Raw genomic sequence first — 21,018 nt, forward strand, 5'->3', positions numbered from 1 at the left:
AAAATACTAAGAATTAGATCAGCAGAATTTAATAGGAAAAAATATAAATGATGCGCAGCCAATTGCATTTTGTAATTAAAAATAGAGACTAGTGGGCGGGACTCTGCCCACAAGTTGTCAAAAATATTTATAACATTGCACAATTTGTATGTTCTTGCCATAAAGAAACAACAGACTTGTCATCTTTGGAATTTGAATAACTTTTTTGGGCATTAATGAAATCATATATACATTGTCTTACATCTGCCTAATTAATTGCTGTGGCAGACATTTTCATGAATATTTTATATAGTGACTAAATTTTTATAAAAATATTCAGACTAAAATAAATCACTTCAATTAAGAGATTTTAGGTTTGCTTCTATACCACGTTTTATTTATTTATTTGTTTTTTCGGGTGTTATGTATTGTGGAAGACGGATTGGCTGCATTGAATCTTGAAGATGAGGAGGAAGCAGGATGGGAGGCACTTCACTCCTCTGCCTAACTGCTTGTATTCTGAACTTCCAGCCTATGTGCACTACTATACCTAATATTTTGCATCCCATCTCGGATTTGTGGATAAGCGGTTCTTATTCTTATTTGGATGATAGAGGGTGGTTCATGGAGCTTTAATAATTATCTTGTCATCTTTCACAAAATTCTGCTAGGTGAGGATGGCCTTTATTTGTTATTGATGTGCGGTGAATTTAATGTTTTATTAATTTAATTGGTGTGGTTCAAATTTTATTGTAGGCATATTTTTTTTTTTAGTTTTTGTTAAAATTAAAAGATTAAAATATCTTTGAATAATATAACTTATTTTAATTATGAAATGATATTTCTGTTATAATTACTTAAAAATTAGTGGTGTCGGAAAATATAGTTTCAAGACCCTGTTTCTGTAAACCAGATTCGTACATATCTTTAGTGAATATTTATAGAGTTATCTTGAAAGTAAATTGAATTCAGTTTGATAGTTTTGTAGAAATAAGGTTTTAATTTAAATACGAAACTAAATTAAGTAAGTGATAAAATAGTAATTAATATTGAATTACATGGTGAGACTAGAGTAAGGGATAAATAGACCATTATTTATATAAGTTGTTGATAGTGGATGATTATGATTGATATTATTTATTATATGTTAATCATATTATAACATTTAAGCTAGTAAATCATGTTAAAATAAAAGTGAAAATGAAATAATAAAATATAGGAAACAAATAGCTTAGTGGGAAAGAGAAACAAATTTTAAACTTCATTTTCTTTGCATGCCGGACTTGGAAAGGAGAAGAAGCATATTTCGGCAATTGATTGGTTGGTATACTTTGGTCCTTTTTACATAAATTTTATGTTTTTAGAACCTTAAGGTCATAAGTTAGCTTGCCTATGTTGAAATTTTTAGAATTGTTGAAATTGTGCATTAGGTACTAAATTAAAAATAAATAAATTAGGGGTTCAATTGAGAAATATGAAGTTTTATAGGGACTCTAGGAAAATTCAGTTAAGCATGGATGGGTAAATTCATGTTAAATTGGAAGTATCAATTTTTGGGACTAATGTGTATAAAAGTAGAAGTTTAATGTTAATATGTAAAATAGTATTAATGAGTTGATTATATAAATTACATTGTTAAAGATTTTGGTGGAGATTAATTGAGTTGAATTGTTATAATTAGATCGAGAAACAAGTAAATCGGTTGATAATCGTAGGAAGGGAAAAGCTGTTGAATCATCATCATCGAATATTGGTGGCTGCTACGAAGGTAAGTTCGTAGTCCTTGAACTCAAACTCTATTTATTATTTTTAATAATTTAATTGTTACTTTTATATCTTAATTATATATATATATATATATATATATATATATATGTAAATGCTTGAATTATGAAATGAGGAAATGTGAATTATGAAATTACATATGTAATTGTCGGTTTATCCCATTACTGCTGGGCGCACATTTGATGTTGTTGGTTTATCCGACTAGTGATGGGCACACATTTGATATTATCGGTTTATCCGACTAGCGTTGGGCACACATTTGATATTGTCGGTTTATCCGACTAGCGTTGGGCGCAAAACATTATCAGTTTATCCAACTAGTGCAGGGCACACCAATCATCGGTTTATCCGACTAGAATTGGGTGCAAAACTTTGTTACGGTTTATCCATTAGGAACCGGGTGCCAACATCAGATTGTCCCATATTGATAATGTATAATTAATTCATTGGAGAAGATTGGCAAATGAGGTTTATTATGAAAGGTGTATGGAATGCTCATGTTGTGCTTTATGGTAAATTAAGTGGATATAAACATTACTTGACATGGATTATGAAATTATGGCAATTAAGTGTAATTGTAGTTCTTTGAGTTAAAGAATTTATTAATTATTTGATTCATTCTTTTGTGTGCAGGTTAGGTATCTATTTTTGATTTATGACTCAGCACCCAACTACAGTCCCGAACTCAAAGTTAGTGATGTTTTCTTTTTGAGTCTTAGCATGTACTTAGGATGATAATGTTCTGAGTTTTGATCTTTTTGTCTATAGATGAATGTAGTGAAGGTTATTTGCAAGGGCTGTTGTCATGTAGACTTTTGGAATGATGTTGATCTTAAAGTGAATGCTTGTATATAAGTGTTTTGTGATGTATATGTAAATGTCATCTATAATAATGATTTTAATGAATTAGTAACTTGATGTGAGTATATATATATTTGGACATTTTAATTGATGTTTGAATTCAAATGGTTAGTTAAGATCATGTATTTTCCTATTTTGGTTATTTAATTGAATGGTTAGGCTTAGAATGGTTGAAATTATAACATGAAATTGATGATTTGAATTTGATTTTGAACCTAGGATTCATTTAGACATGGTATGACTTGTGGTGCAAGGATTGGGGTATGAAATTGCTTGTTTTAGGGGTTAATTATGCTATACACGGCTTGGGACACGGGCTGTCACACGGTTGTGTGTCACACATGGCCTATCCGTACGATCATGTCTTATTTGTTTTCAGTGTTGGTTGGTCCACACGGGCATAGAGAGTTACACGGCCTATGTACACGACCATGTTCTGAGCCACACGGTCTGGGCCTTGTCACACGGCCTAACCACACGGCCGTGTGACCCTATTTCAAAAAAAAATATTTTTCTTTAAAACTTCTTAATTAATTTCAATTTAGCCCTAAAACTTACAATTGTGATCTCGTATGCTCAAATTAGGATTCGTAGCTATGTTTTTTCCATGACTATATATTGGGTTAATTGTTGTAAATCAAATTAATTTTTTTGGTTCTAAGTTTAGTAATTGTTACGATTTGATTAGTAATGTCCTATAACCCCAATTTGGTGATGGTTACAAGTCTAGGGTGTTTCATTTAATGGTATCAGAGATACAGGTTTAGCCGATTCTCAGACTAAATTGAGCTCAAAATTGAGTTTAGAAATATATGCCAAAGTTAAGTCAAGTCTGATTCGGGATTTGGATGCTGATTTTAATTGTTTCTGCTTTATAGTTAAAAGATGTCGGATGAATCTAATAGTGTGGCTTATCAAGAGATTCATACGGGTGATGATTCTACTAAAGGATTAGATGAAATTGAACCGGTAACTCCGAGTGCTCAACCTGATGGGGTCCAATAGCCAAGTGCTAATAGAGGCACTAATGAAGGGCATGGTGATATGAGTATACACTGTACTATTGTTGAAGCTCTTTAGAGAGTAGTGGGAGTTACTCATCTGATGATGCCCAACTTGCGGTTAAACAAGCTCCCTTTAAAGAATCAAGAAGGTATGGTGCGACTGAAATTGCTGGGTTAAAAAGAGTTGATCTGTCGACGGTTGAAATTTGGTTGGAATCAACAACTCGAGTTCTTCAACATCTAGAATGCACTTCCCGAGAGAGTGTTATTTGTGTTGTTTCACTACAGGGGGAAGCCTATACATGGTGGCAAATTATTACATGACACGTCTCTACAAAAGCTATAGATTGGAAATTCTTTTAGATAAAGTTTTAGAAGAAGTATGTCGGGGAACTATATCTTGAAGATAGAAAACAAGAAATTTTTTTGTTGAAGCAAGAAGATTTATCTGTGGTAGAATATGAAAGAAAGTATATGTGACTTAGCAAGTATACGATGAAACTTGTTCCTACTAAAGAAGTAAGCTGCAAACATTTTTTACGTGGAATGTGAGATGAAATTAGAACTCAGAACTCAGAACTCAGTTAGTTACGCTGAAGATTAAAGAATATGTGGATTTGTCAAAACATGCAAAAATGGTGGAACAATTCTAGGCTTAAACAAGACATTTGAACCTTCTCGTGTTACGAGAAAATGTTTCGGGACTTATAGTTCGCGTTCAGTACCAAAACGAGACAAAGAGTCTCAAGAACATAGGAAGACAGTTGTAAGATCAGCTACACCAAATAGAGTATGAGACCGTCAACCTATAGTTCCTGTTGGCAGTGTGAAAAGGATGAATAGAACCTCGGAGCTGTCGAGCTGTGAACATTGTGGAAAGAAGCATTGGGGAAAATGTTGGAAGTTGACAAAGGGTTGCTTCTGATGGGGATCGTTGGAGCATTTCGCTTGTGAGTGTCCGAAGAACGAAAATGATACATCTGATGTTACATAAAGAGCCGCCCTAATAGTTAGGGGTCGAGGGATGAGTAGAGGTGGATTAGTTTCGAGGGTTGGATCAAGAAAAGGGATTGAAACAATTGTTCATCAGCTTGGGGCTAGAGTGCCGGCTCGTGCTTATGTGGTGCGGACACGTGATGAGGGTGATGCTACCGATGTTGTAGCAAGTATTTTTCTGTTATTTTCCACACCTATTTATACTTTGATAAATCCTGGTCCTTCTCATTCGTATGTTAATATTGATCTGGTCCAATCTGGGAGTATGAAATCTAAGATGCCAAGAGTAGCTATGTCTGTATCAACTTCGTTGGGTCGAATAGTGTTAGTTGATTAGGTCTGTAAGAGATATGCACTGAAAATCCAAAACTTGACATTTCCAGAGATTTATTAATCATGCCTTTTGGTGATTTTGATGTAATTTTGGGTATGGACTGATTAACCGAGCATGGAGTGGTTCTTGATTGTCGAAAGAAAAAGTTTTCGATTCAAGATTCAGATGGTGAAATTATAGAGGTTAAATGTGTTAAAACGAGTGGTTCAACTCGAATTATTTTGTCGATTCAAGCTCATAAGTTGTTGAAACATGGTTGCGAAGCTTTTCTGGCTTATCTTATCAATTCGAAGATCGGGGATAGTAAAATCAGTAATATGAACTGTATAGTAAAATCAGTAATATATGAACTGTATATGAATTCCCCGTTGTGTTTCCCGATGAATTACTGGGATTACCACCTAATCGGGAGGTTGAATTCACAATCAAATTATTCTCTGGTACAACTCTGGTGTCTATATCTCCTTATTGTATGGCACCGACAAAGTTGAAGGACTTGAAAGTTTAGTTGTAGGATTTGCTAGAACATGGTTTTATATGCCCTAGTTTATCACCCCGGGGAGCTCCAGTTTTATTCGTTAAGAAGAAAGGTGTCTCAACGCGACTTTGTATTGACGACCAACAATTAAACAAGTTGACAATTAAGAATCGATACCCCTTTCCTTGTATCAATGACTTGTTTGATCAACTAAAGAGAGCTTCAGTCTTTTCTAAGATTGATTTAAGATCAGGTTACTATCAGTTGAAAGTGAAAGATAGTTGTCGAAACCATTTTTTAAGGTGTTTAAAAAACGGCATTTGACTTTTTGAAAAACAAAAACGAGAGTCTCCACCAACCTTTTAAGGTGTGATTGGATCACCTTATGAAACATTTTGGTCTACGAAAATGTGAGAAAACGGATTCGGGAGTCGGTTACGTACGAGGAAGGATTAGCACCCTCGCAACGCCCAAAATTGGTACCAAATTAAATAGTTTTCTGTCTTAATGTTAAAAGTTTGAAAGAATTAAAAAAAAAAGATCACTTTTTTAAAACCGAAATAATTTGAATTGGAAATTGAGATTCCTTTGCCCAGAAAGAATACGAACATCACATCCAGCACGATTTGACACAATATTCTTAAACTCTTTTAACTAAAATCATCTCGTAATTTACAAAATTCATTTAGAAGGATATTTTAGGTATCTAGGCAAACAGGGAATCGTAACCCAGCACGTTAGGGCACTATTTTCCGAATCCCTAAACACAAAAATATTGCCTTGTTTTTAAAACATTTTTGGGTATGTATTTTTTAAACAATGATGCAATTAGGATATAATATTAACATATTACAAGATATCAATACTAAACTATATAATTCATACATTAATACTTCATGCGAATATAACATAGCAAATAATAAATAACAATATTATATTTACATGTCATGCAAATAAACATAGAAAATAATAAACATAAAATATAAAATTACATGGTGCACACAATAATATCTCATACAAGTATAATCTAAAATAGCAACATAAATGATCAATTTCCATGCAAATATATAAAAACAATGAATAACATAAAAATACAAATAATTTATGAGATAAAATTAACATACCAAAACAATACTAAACAAATAAAAAATACGAAAATAAATCAACAAATTATGAACATATGTAAAATAAATCAAAAATAAAGATGAAAACTAAATACCGTTAAAATAAATGAGGTATTAAAAATATTTAAAACAATATATAAATGATAAAGGAGAATTTAAAAAATGGTTAATTAATTAATAAAAAAATACTATATGATATAATAATTTAATATATATTTATAAAAATAATATTATATTAAATAGGAACAAAACTTTATAGTAAATTTTAGAATATTACATAATATACTAAATATTTAATAATAATATATGTATTATTTAATAATAATTTAAAATTTTTAAAATTATACATAGTAATAAATAATAAAATAATAAAATAACATAATATATAATAAAATAAAAATAATATAATGAATAATATATATAATAAAATGATATAATATATAATAAAATATATAATAAAATATATAATAAAATATAAATAATATAATAAATAATACATAAATAAAAATAATATATATAATAATTTTTACATATATAAATAATGTTTATAGTAAAAATAAATAATATATAAAATATTTAAAATAAATAAATTATATATAAAAATTTAAAAGGATTAAAATTAAATAAAAATAAAACTCTAAGGTTAATTTTAAAATAATAAAAAATTTGGACCTAGTTGAAACACGCGCTAAAATCCGAGGGACTCACTGGGCAATTAGCCCTAACCCCAAAAACGACGTCGTTCCCAAAATAAGTTTTATAATGGCCATTAGGACTAAATTGAAACAAAAATAAAATGTTAGGGCCAAATTATAATAAAAATAAAATGAAATTATAAATATTAAAAATGCGGAAGGATCAATTGGGCAATTAGCCCTTTAAACAAAAACACGCGGATCCTTCCCGGGTCACGGGTCAACGCGAGGATCCCTGCATTTGAAATGACGCCGTCTTGAAGCCTATCGTTTTAAGTAAAACGACACCGTTCCCATGAGGCTATATAAGCCAAATTTTGGCCCCAGAAATTCATTTTTAACCCGTTTAAAAAAAAACTAAAAAAAACCTCTAAAAGAGGACAGAGAGCAGGCCCTCGAAGCTCCGTCGAGCCTCCGTCATCGGGCTCCCACGCACCCACGCGCCGTTGCCGACTCAGCTACGTACGGCAGTCGGGATTCGAAAAGCTTCACTTTTCATAGCGAATCGAGAGGTAATCCTCTTTTATTTTTTATAGTACTTTGTATGTATAAAATGCAGGTATCCAAGAGGAAAATAAAGAAAATAAAGCAAGAAGAATCACCTCTGTTTTCTGGAAAAGGTAAAAAATCTATAATTTGTTTCTCTGTGTTTTTATATCTGATAAATCGTGTATCTTTCTCTTTTACAGATTAGAAAAGAGGCTTTTATAGCTTTCTGTAAATTGTTACATTTTGGGAAAAAAATCTTTGATTTCTTTCCATGTTTGCTTCTCTTTTCTGTTGTGGTTCTTTCCTTCTTGCAGATACCAACGAGGATATCACGGTGGTGAGTCTTGTTGGTGTTGATTCGATGCCGATTACTGGTAGCGACATTTGAAGTTGGAGTCACGACGCTGATGGAGGCGTCGATGAAGGGTCACTGGAACGGTGCGAGACGAAGGGGCGTAACGATTGGAGTGCTTGCGGCGCGAAGCTTCTGTAAACCCTAGGGTTTCCTAACTTGATAACTGATTTGGGTATTTTGGGCCTGTGTATCTTTGGGTTGAGGGTGTAATGGTCTGCTGGGTAGTTTAGGCTGTCGGATTAACAGTGGGCTTTGTAAATGGACTGAACATTTAATTATTTTGGTTTTTTTTTTTGTGTATTTTGGTTTATTGTTTTTATTGGGCCTGGGCGAATTTGGGCAATAGTGATGTACCGAAAACTTTTTTCCGAACAGGTTATGGCCATTACGAATTTTTAGTGATGCCCTTTGGATTGACAAATGCTCCGGCGACATCTATGGATTTCATGAACTGCATCTTTCAGCCTTACCTTGATCAGTTCGTGGTAGTTTTTATTGACGATATTTTGATCTATTCAAAATCGAAAGCTGAGAATGAACAACCTTTGTGTATCATTTTACAAGTTTTATGAGAAAAATAGTTGTATAGGAAACATAGTAAGTGTGAATTTTGATTGTCCGAAGTGGTATTTCTTGGGCATGTGATATCAGTTGACGGGATTTGAGTAGATCTGAAAAAAATTGAAGCAATTATTCAGTGGAAAGCATCGAGGAATGTGTTAGAAATCCGTAGTTTCATTGGTTTAGCTGGCTATTATCGATGTTTTCTGAATGGGTTCTCAAATATAGATATGCCAATAACAAAACTTCTTCAAAAGAATATGTAATAGCCCATTTTTTAGTGTTGTCGGAAACAGTGGTTTCGAGACCACAAATTTTATGAATAAGTTTGTATTATTATTTAATATTTTGAGTCAATTATAATATTATATTGAGTTTTGGCTTAATATTTTATTTTTATTAATTGAAGAAATAAATAATATAAGTGGTTCAGTTCAAAAGTGAAGTAGTTTTTGGAAATGAGGTATTGAGATCCCGTTTTCGTAATTTAAGGCCGTGAATATTTTTATTGAATATTTACAAAGTCGTATTATAGGTGAATTGAAGTTTGGTCCAGTAATTTTGACAATTGGTTGCTTACTGAAAGTAAAAAAGATTAAATTGTAAAACAGGTAAAAGTTAATTGCTATAGATTTAAAATAGTAAATAGACCAAAATGGTATTTAAATCATGGTAAAAAAATCCAAGCGGTGGTGGATATTATTAATCCACTAACTTTTGGGCTATTTGCTCATTTAGTCCTAATTAATTTAGGGATAAATTGAAATTAAGCTTGTTTAGTTGGAATTTAATATAATTGAAGGACCAATTGTGTAATTAAACCATCCTTGAACGGTAAATTTACCATTGAGGTATTAGTGGATGGTATAAGTGATGGAATTCATGAAATCTCAATTGTTTTTAAAGATTAATTTTGTAAATAGGTAAAAAAGGTAAGTTGAAATTAAAGAATAACAAAATTAAAAAGACATCATTATCTTTATTTCTTTCATTTAAACACTGAAAATCCATTTCCAAGGGGGAAGCAAGCTTTGGTCACTGAGGGCTCCTTGATTGGGTAGGTAAACCTTGCCCGTTTTTAGTATTTTTTATGTTTTCAAGCTTGTATTATCTTGATCTAGCTAACCTAGGGACTAATTTGTAAAACTGTCAAATGTTATGAGTTATGCCATTGATGAGTTTTGTATGTTCTTAAAGTTTTATGAAAAATTATTGAGTTTGGTTGCTAGATAGGACTATTTTGTAAAGTAATTTTTGATGATTTTAACGTTTAAGGACTAAATTGTTAAAGTAATAAAATTACTGTACTTGATGTGATATAATTGCAATTATGGTCTTTAGAGAGGCCTTATACAGTTCGACTAAACTTGGTTTTGTTTAAAATTGGTTAAAATGCATATTTTGGGCTTAGGGACTAAATTGCATGAAAGTAAAATATTGGGGGAATTTTGTAAAAATGTCAAAAAAAGACTTTATTGCATAAAATGAGTTGATTTTTATATGTAATTAGTGAACTGAATGAAATTATTATTTTAGATCAAGAACGACTGGAAAAGCGAGGAAGAGAAAATTGCAAAATAGTCCCTGTACTTTGTCATTGCTGCAGTTTAGTCTGGTAAGTTCGTTTGTATAATTTTAATATATATTAAATGTATATTATATAAACTTGATTGTAGAATGATGGATAATGTTGATACATGTAATTGAGAATAGAAATAATGAATTGATATGGTATTGATTATTGATTGAAATACTCTGAACCGATGAACGTAGGATAGAGTACGATTGGCATGCCGATAGGTTATATTGTGTACTATATGGGATTGGTATGAGAAGAGATGATTATTCTTGTGTATTTCCTGTCCATTGAATATACCGAAGTCTAGCACTTGTTGTGGACTATCGTGTTATATTTACAATGTTTCTAGTGTGTTATCGGGGGTGGATGTAAAGCCTTTGGGCTTGCACTTGGTGCTAAGGCGTGTTACATGAGGGATGTTAGCCTATAGGTTAAGCACTTGGTGCTGAGGCATGTTATCGGTTGGATTGGCTCGTTTGAGCATTTGACGTGTTCCAGATGGATAACCGTGTACTGATATCCATATATCGTTTATCGGGCATTATTTATTAATCACCGAATGTTATTGGAATATGGAAAACTGAGCATTTTTCACTTGTTGTGAGTTGTGATTGAGAACAATTCTGATAATAACTTTGTTGATAGGAACTTTGTTCATTAATCTTGTTATTTGAATTATTATGTTTAATTCGGTAAGCTTTATCGTTAAATCAATGAATTTGCTAAGCTATATAAAGCTTACTCCTATTATTGTTTTGTTTCCTTGTAGATACTGTTTGTGGAAATTAGACGATTGGATCAACTCAAAAAATCACACTATTCGAAGTTCTTTGGTAGATTATGAATTTGATTTGGCTTATATGGCATGTAATAGGAGCATTTGATTATGTTTTGTAATGTTCATAACTACTTATATTGTATAACTTGCTGTGCTCATAATGTTGTTGAGCTAAATGGTCAATGAACATGCGCATGCATGATACAAATATGTGGTTGAATGTGAATGGGAAATCGTAAGTCTTGACATGAATTTTGGTATGATACTCTAGGTGATTATTAATCACTAGGTTGTAAACTTGTGAATTCAGATTTATCTTAAATGATTGGATGTAAATGTTGATTTTTGGAGCCATTGATGACACATTGGTTAGGCACTTAGTTTCTTTTAGCATGGTTTAAGTGTTTTAAAATGTGTTTTGATGGCTTGTGATAATATGTTATAAGTTGGTTTAGGTACCTAAGCATTTGAATGTAAATTAAGCTTGTTTTGAGACATTTTTGGGCACACACGACCTAGAACATGGGCTGTCACACGGTTATGTGACACACAAGGGCAACCAATATAGGCGTGCGCCCTGAACGTGTTAGGTGCAAGTTTCACACTAGCTAACACACGGCCTGCGACACGGCCTTGTGTCTCAAAACAGTTTCGAACACGGTCTAGCACATGGCTTTCGACACGGTCATGTGAAATTATTTCAAAGGGTACACGGTCAGTCAGACGGTTGGCCACGCGACCATGTGATCCCTGTTTTTGAAAATTTTTAGTTTTTCCCTAAACTTGCTGATTTGCTTCGAATTAGTCCCTAATTATTTCTCAATTATTTTTAAGGCCACGTAAGCTTGATTTAAGGTCCATAAATGAATGTATTACTCCGATCTGAATTATTATGAAATTTTGTTAATTAAATTGGCAACTTGATGTATCTGTTATTGATTATTCTGGATTGTACGATTATACGATGTAACCCTAATCCGACGACCAGTACGGGTTATGTGTGTTATAGAATACAAAGTTTGTTTGGAACAAGCAATGTCAATAGAGTTTTGAGAAATTGAAACAGTTGTTAACCAAGGCACCAGTTCTAGCCTTACTAGAATCGGGAAAGGACTTTGTGGTTTATAGTGATGCCTCGTTGAGTGGTTTAGGCTGTATCTTGATGCAGGAAGGGAAGGTGATTGCGTATGTGTCCTGACAGTTAAAAACACACTAATGCAATTATCCAACACACGATTTAGAGCTAGCTGTTATAGTTTTTGCTCTAAAGATTTGAAGACACTACTTGTACGGTGAAAAATGTCATATATTCACTGATCACAAATTTTTTAAATACCTTTTAACTCAAAAGGAGTTGAATTACAATATTATCAGATTGAACTTCTAAAAGTTTATGACTGTGTTATTAGTTACCACCCTACTAAAACTAATGTTGCAGTTAAGGCGTTGAGTAGGAAAGCAACAACTGAGTTGCGAGCTATGTTTGCTCGACTTAATATTTGCAATGATGACAATTTGTTGGCAGAGTTAAGAGTCAAACCGGTGTTATTTGACTGAATTAGAGACGCACAGACAGTGGATGCAAAACTTGACGATGAATGTTTAAAAAATTAATAAAAAGTAGAATAAGATATTCTAAAAAAGAACAGAATGAGGAAGTGAGGATGTCGTTATTACCGTACAAAAGTTTGTCCAACTTTAATCTAGCTCCACTAATAAATGCTTGGTAAGAATCTAAAGAAATAAATTTCACCTATGTTATAATAATTGGATTGATGAAACTGGTTACATAATCAATTTTTCAGTTAAAAAATATTAGAAAATTAATATATAAATTGATCTTAACAATAAAATTAAAGATTTAAATTAACATTAATAAGGGATTTAAAAATTCTTTTAGAAGGGTCGGAAGTTAAATATAGCTTTTTCATAGATAAAATATAAGTTTATTATGTATTAATTTATAATTTTTTATTTTTGACTGAATTAAAAAAAACTTCTTCATTTTTAGCGGTTTAAAGTGGGACTTTACTATATATTAATTTATAATTTCTTTATTTATAAAACGAATGAATTGAATTTTTTTATTTTAAGTTATTATATTAATTTATAATTTATTTTATTCATAAAAGAATAAGTTAGATAATTTTTCATGTGCCTGCCGCTCATATTCGCCATTGACTTCAACTAAAATGTAACAAACTTTAATCAAATTGATATGCTTTTTTACAGATTTAGCCATTTTTCGATTATATAATATTGATGGAACTATCATATCTATTGATTTTGGACTCAATTAATCTATATATTCAACTTTAACATCACCGAATGTTGAAATTAATTGAAGTCAAAAAGTAAATTTAGATAAATTAAAAAATAAGATATAGAATAAATGGGAGACGGGAGAAAAGCATATATTAATGTTACATAACCAAGAGAAGTATATTATAAGCAAATAAATGGTCATGGTTTTGAGTAGTAAAAACAATTGAAGAAGAAAAAGATGGTAGCTAGGTCTGATTTTTGGCACTTGTGCAGGAAAACAGAAAAATATTATATTTGTTTCTTTATATTTTATAAAATTTAAAAATAAGTAAATGATTGAATTACGTTTTACCCAAAAATAATAAAAATTCCATTTTATCTTTTAAACATTATAAATTTTTTTTTAAAAAAAAAAAACAGCCCCAAAAGTTTTTTTTGGGGATTAGCCCCTGTTAGGATGGTTGATGATGCTTATGGTCTATCTGCTTGCCCCATTCATGAATCCTAAGATGCAGCTCAGCAGCAGCTATGAAAAAATGCACACTTTGGATGGGATTCAATATGTGAATCACGGTTTTCAATGTCCTCAATCTAAGATCATCAGCCCTTAGTAAAATCTCCTTCAATCCTTCCTCTTTTGATTCCATGGCTGACTCAACTTTATCCTTTTCAACATCAACACCATCTTCATCCCCTTTCCTCATCATTTCAGACACTAAATGAGATAACTCAACCATAGACGAGTCAGCTACCGATTCTTGATGCTTTGCCATCTTTTCACTTATCTCTTTCTCTTCCCTAATGGTCTTGGTTTGTAACTCGTTGATCCTCGACAGCTGAGTTGGTGAAAGATCACCCAAATCACCCCTTCCCATTCCTCGAATTAACTCGTCGAGTTGGTCTTCTAATTGCATCCCTGATTTTGAGTAAAGCAAGTGAAAAGCTATACTGGGTCGCCACCCACCGATCCAAAGAAAAGCATCTTCAAACTTGCTGGTCCATGAAGGTGATAACATGGCTAACACATCCTGTTTACCCCACTTGGCTTTGGCTTTATAGTAATGTTCATAATGGTCCAATACCCTTTGGACGAGACACCGTAGACTCTGCTCATCGACACTGCTTTGTTGCCGGGATGCAGCAACCAGTTCTCGAAGATGCTGGTTTTGTTCCACCAACCAGCGCTCGAAGAAGGTGTTGAAAGTGTCGGGATTTTGGTTGCCTGAATCCATGTAGGTGGCACTACCACTGCTAGGTAGTACAGACATGGCTGAATAAACAAAGTAAGCAGTTCCCCTATATCAGTCTGGGGACAGGCTATTAATACTAATTGTATATGAGACTGGAGACAGCCAAAGTTGGGATATTTATTAGAACTAAATGTTGAGATGGGTAAATTAAAGCCAAAGTCATTAGACTATTAATAAGTTTACGTTTTAATTATTCAACTTCAAAAAGTTACAAAATGATCACATTACTATTCGAAAATTTTCATATAATTCACTTGATTGTTAAAATAACTTCTGTATAGCCTTCTTGGTTCACATCGCCTGCGCGAGTTTAAAGCTCTCATTTTTGTTCTCTTTTACAATTTATTTTTTTCATAAAATATCTTTAAACATTAAAAATTGGGAAATGAAAATCCAAATAGCTTTTTTCTCCGATCTTTGACGTCGATCATCAGATCAAATTTGAATATAAGATATGTTCTTCTACTCGTAAATAGATATTGATATCGATAATCGAATTGTCACTTGAAGTTCACTAGTTAGACTTTAAAAGAAAAAACATAATAACTCAGTGACTCAAATAAAAAATTTTGAATAACTTAATGACTATTTTATAACATTTTAAAATTTAATGATCTAATAATTTAATGATTTTAATCGTAATTTACCTATGTTTGAGATTTAGTTCAATGCACCCAAGGATAGTATTTTACAGCTGACAACATGAGGTTTGATTAAGGAAACAACTATAATGTGAATAGTTTGTTGCTTTGGTCATCAATTTATTGGATTTAGTAAGGATAGGGACAAGTTGGGAGATTTCTTAGAAAGGAAGCACTTAAAAAGTTCTGTACATCAAAGTGAACCAATGAGAGTAGGAGTTTGATATCATTGGTGCCAGCAGCTTTTGGATAGTGCATGTGACTTCTCGTATATATCTGACTAAAAACGTTGAATGCCGATGGATAATAAGACAAGAAACAATTTGCTTTGTTTGTAACTTGCAACTTCGATTCCTCTGCACCATCAAATGCCTCTTGTCATACATTTGTTGGATTTTATGATATCGTACTTCATTACAAAGCAGCTCTTGATGTATTGATAGTCTATAAATTTTATGTATTATCAATAAATAATAGTATGATATTTTTATTACTAAATTAAATAAATAATATAGAGAATCTAAAATTAAATATTAATAATTTTAGTTAAACATAATTTATAATTATTATAACTAAATATTAATAATTATCGGATTTAAGGTCATAAGTTTAAGGTTTAGGATTTAAGAGTTTAGAATCTTAGGTTTTGAGTTTAGAATTTAGAGTTTTAGCATTTATTTATAATGAATTATTATTTAATTATGTTCAAATAAAATTATTAGTATTTATTTTTAAATCTCCACTATTTTTTTATTTTATTTAATGATGAAGAGTCGTGTTACTATTCAACGATGGTGCATTAAATTTAAGCACCGACAGTGCATCGAATATTCTTTCGGGTGGAAAATGTTTTGTTTTAGGGTTAATATATACGGATGTATCTGAACTTAGCAAATTGTACCTATTTAGTACTTAAACATTTTTTTGGACCTAATTGGTACCTAAACTTGAAAACTATAAGCCAACTTGGTACTATGTTTTAATCACGTGTCAAAATGTGAGGTTGCCACGTATCACCATGCTATTGGTTATTAGCGTCACGCCAACATATTTTAATAGTGTTAGTTGGGTACCTAAAAAAAAGTGCCAAGTTAACTTATGGTTTCCAAGTTTACGTATGAGTTAAGTCCAAAAAAAAGTTTAGGTAAAGTTCAGGTTCCTTCACACACACACACATATATATTAACCCTTTCTTTTACTATCTTTCTATACTTATATTATGTAATTGACTAAGTTGATGCCATGAGTCAAACGGGCATCCAATTGAGTTGGATAATAATGAAAACATCTTTATTTTACGAAGTAAATTATATTATTTTGAGGATACTTTTGCCATTTTATATCTTTTATTGAAAAATAGAAAAAATATACATACAAAATAATATTTGAACCCAAATGTCTATAGTTTTCAACATTTATACTTTACATAAATCTATTTTTCACCCACAACATGGGTGTGCTATAATTTTATTATATATTAACATTTCGATTAAGTTGCTGTCACCTATCAACCTAGTCCCAACTTAGTATGAAATTGTCAAAAGGTTATTCCTCTTGCAAATCAACTAACATTATTTTGAGGATATTTGACTTTTTATATTTTGATAAATCTAGAAAAAATAAATAAAAACAATAAGAATTATGAGATTTGAACTCAAAACATCATAATTTTCACTAGCTCAAATTTACCATTTCAATCAAAATCACATTTAGTTTTTATATCAATTTTTTTTTACAAATTTGTTACATTAATGCTTTCACCCATAATGTATGTGTGCCATAATCTAATTTTAAATATAAATAATAGTATTAATAATTTACAACTAATTATTTTATGATATCTATTTGTACTATTATTAACTCTCTAAATGAGTTTGGATTCCGTAGTGAAAGTATCGAAATTAAATTATAAAATAAATAACATATTATTAGGATTATTGTAACACCTCATACCTAGTCTGATCGTCGAACTTGAGCCATGGAATGTCATATTAGTCGCTAAAGTGACTCTCCATTAACACCCAATCTATCCTCCATCACACCTCAATATAAAACATGTAATATATGTTTAAGATATTTTCATGCAGCGAAATATCATATAGGTACTTACTTCAAAACACTTAACCAAATCTCATTTAGTCACAATTTGCAAACAAATAAGGGTTCACATGCATAATAAGTAAGAGTTAGCTTATACACAAGCAAAGTTTCACATAAAGGTCCGTCTACTGTCTACTAGGGGTTTGCTTGTCTGGGGTTCGCGTAATGGTTTTTCTAAGTGTTTTCATACTTGAGGATTGTTCGGTCTTTCTAAACAGGGTTAAATTTTCGCGAACAGGGTTCGTAACATAACAAGGTCTTTAAACACGGTAAGGTTCACGAACTCCCCTTAAACACTCAAATTCTATGAACTCGGTTCTCAAAGTTTTTTGCTATACTATTTTATGGAAACTCGTTAAGGGTCAGATGGAAGTAGTTTGCCATTTTTTTAGGGTTTGCACCCTGTCACCAACAAATGTAACTTCTTGGCGAACTCTAATAAGATAATCAATAGGTTCTTACATGTTGTTGCTTAAAGTGACATGGGTTCAGACATTAAAGCATGAGAAAAGTCATGAAGGCATGAGAATTAAGGAAACATCAAAGCAGACTAGGATTATAATCAAATCTTTAAATATAATATGTTTTTATCAAATGTTACGATTCACAAATTAAACTTAAAAAAAACACAAGGAAATATAAATGAATTTACTTAGTTCTAAATCATTTGGCGAGGTCATCGGATCTATATCTTTAAACCCAAAATAGGTTATCCCATATTGCCTTAATTTTCTAGGGTTCGATTGCACTACCTTTCCAGCATGTATGCTTTGCCTAGATCACTTGCCTTGCTGTTGCTCACCTTACGTTCTACTTATCTACGATGTTTAGAAAAGAGCGTGTGAGTCCTTGTGAACTTAGTGAATTTATAGGAGATAATAACCATATAGTAAGTACAAAACATAAGTTGAACAAAAATATATGCAAGGTTACTAAGCTGGCGAACTTTGGTTCGCGGGTACTTTTCAGAGAGCTTGAAAATAGTAAAAACATATTATTTCAGAAAAACACATTCTTAATCACATGTTCATTCCTATTGGATAATTGAATCTCCTTAAAATGCCTCAGAACGACTCAACGAGTTCTTAACATGTCCTATTAAGTGTAGCACAAGGCTAAACACTCTCCAACACACCAACATGTCTTATCTTTCCAACCTATCCTAGGGCATCAACGCCCAAATCATAAAACATATAGGTGAGTACTCACAATCCTATGGCAAGCCATTATATCCAATATATCCAGAAGGTTATTTTATTAAAACATTTACTTAATCTAGAGCTCGCAAATCATAAGGAGCTCGCAAAACATATACAGCTCACCAATAGACCTCGCATACCACTGTGAGTAAAAACACATTCTTAAATACATTAATATAGTAAAGTAATAGAAAAGACTTACTCTCGAAACTTAATTCAAAACCCTAAGCTCCTAGTTAACATTGCGGTTCGCAAATACAAGTGGCGATCCCTATACACTCACCAGTTTGCTTGAAAACATAGACAAGCTTCGCATTTCCTTTGACTTTGCTCGAGGGTGATTCTATTGGGTTCGCAACAAACATACACAAGTTACAAAAAATACATTTTTCACATCCCGAAATTGGGTCTAGAAGTTTCAAGGGTAATTTAGAGCTTTAGGCTCAAAATAAGTTCGAAAATTTAGAAGTATGGTAACCCAAAAATATATTTGACTATGGCTTAGTAAGCTCGTATAAAAATAATAGGCAACAGTTATCACTTATTAACCATTCAAATTGTATATATAACATGCTACAAAACATTTAAACACAATGTTATTATGTTTTCAATCACATAACTAACCATGTATGCACAACTTTCACTTATCCGATGCTTATACAGTTTTCCGTACATACCTGTATCGATGTGTATCTATTTCTCACCATTTCACATCTTCAATATTAATTTCATATGTCACTTACCTAGTCTTTCCGAATCGCAGAATGGTTTACGAATATGAGTACATCGTTTTTCTTGTGCCATAGTCCAACTATGGCCTTACACGTGTATTGCCATGGCCCTGTCATGGTCTTACATTCGTAGTGCCATAACCCAATTATGGTCTTGTCATCAGAATGCCATAGCCCAACTATGGTCTTACATATAGATACTGCCATGGTCCAACCATGGTCTTACGTTTAAGGTGCCATAACCCAGTTATGGTCTTTTCATTAAAATGCCATAGCCCAGCTATGGTCTTACATATAAATACTGCCATGGTCCAACCATGGTCTTACGCTCAATTCATCCTTTGTCATAAAATGGTTGTACTCAATCCTGCATTGCACTTGTTTTAAACATTTAATTTGATTTCATATTTCAACAATAATTTTATTTTCAACAATAGATACGAATAAATACATAATACCATTCATAAATTTACTAAATAAACATTAAAGTTTAACTATACAAACTTACCTCAACCGCTAAAACGACTGAACGGACTGACTAGTCCAACACATTGTTTTTCCCCCAATCTAAATCTAAATTTTGCTTTTCTTGATCTAAATATAATCAAAATTAACTTATTTAATTACCTCTCTATTCAATTTAGTCCAAAATTCATATTTAAGCACATTTACACTTTTGCCCCAAGTATTTCATAACTTTTACAATTTAGTCCTTATTTCATAAAATTACAAATTCATGCAATTTCACTCAAAACCATGCTACCGAATTTCAATTAGGTCCTTGCTGGCGGTCGTACTTCGGATCTTGCTGCTGAATTTCCAGTAACATCACGACTACTACTCATATTTTCAGTAATTTGAAAAATGGTCTCCTTCTCACGGTTGTATTACTCTATCGAAAAATCTGCAGTTTATCCTTCTCAGGTAATTCAATATAATCTCAAATGAAATGTTCCTATGAACCACATCTAAAATAAGCTCTAGTACTCATCCAACATTCTCCAATATGTCGTCTACCACACTGTTTACACACAAATTTATTTGCCTTGACATTACCAACACTTGCTACTGAAATGGTTTGAGCTTTTGAATTTATGTGTTGTTTGCCATGATCCCTGCTAGAATATCCCACTAAAGCGGTAGAATGATTATGAAAATCCTTCAATTTCTTTGACGAAGAATGATTTGATTTATTCCTTAACCTCTTTCTTGAATCGCTAGCCTCATATTTTTGAATTTTATTCATAGATGACTCATTTAAACATAAAGATTCCAAACCTTGAGGAGTTACGGGGACCAGTTGGGAAATAGGTGGGGATGGAGGTTGTTGAACAGCCGATTTAGTTCGGACAAACTCGAACCTCTCGTTCATCATTTGGGAGAAGGCTTCCTCGGCCTCTCCTCTCTGACTACCTAATACAGGTCTCGACTCAAATTTTGCTACTTCGTAAATGGAGGCTGACGCATTACTTTTATTATCATCAGCTACAGCTTGATTGAGATCCATTTACTATATGAAAACATGATTTAAAACTGTCAGGAGATATCACACTATTACAGATTATATATGGCATATATAGCTAGACTTTCACATACGCTACGTTAGTCCTAGAATCGACTAAACTGTAGCTCTGATACCAATAAATGTAACATCACTCACCCGTATTCAACGCCGAAATAGGGTTACAGAGTATTACCGCACATATAATACAATTACACATACATTTTCTCATACATTTTTAATTTCATGCAAATATCAATCAACTACATTCATATCGTCCCTAATACAAGCCTACGAGGCTCAAAACATGCAT

General features: G+C 32.2%; 1 protein-coding gene across 1 annotated transcript; it reads right to left on the reverse strand.

The window, feature by feature from the left end:
* Positions 1 to 13,600: 13,600 nt before the first annotated feature.
* LOC108456100 (protein DOG1-like 3) lies at positions 13,601 to 14,671 on the reverse strand. The gene has a single exon (XM_017754695.2). It carries the CDS (start codon positions 14,549 to 14,551, stop codon positions 13,736 to 13,738), a length of 816 nt encoding a protein of 271 aa, XP_017610184.1. The 5' UTR covers positions 14,552 to 14,671; the 3' UTR covers positions 13,601 to 13,735.
* Between the last annotated feature and the right edge of the window lie 6,347 nt (positions 14,672 to 21,018).

This window comes from Gossypium arboreum, chromosome 9, assembly GCF_025698485.1.
Source record: "Gossypium arboreum isolate Shixiya-1 chromosome 9, ASM2569848v2, whole genome shotgun sequence".
NCBI classification, from domain to species: domain Eukaryota; kingdom Viridiplantae; phylum Streptophyta; class Magnoliopsida; order Malvales; family Malvaceae; genus Gossypium; species Gossypium arboreum.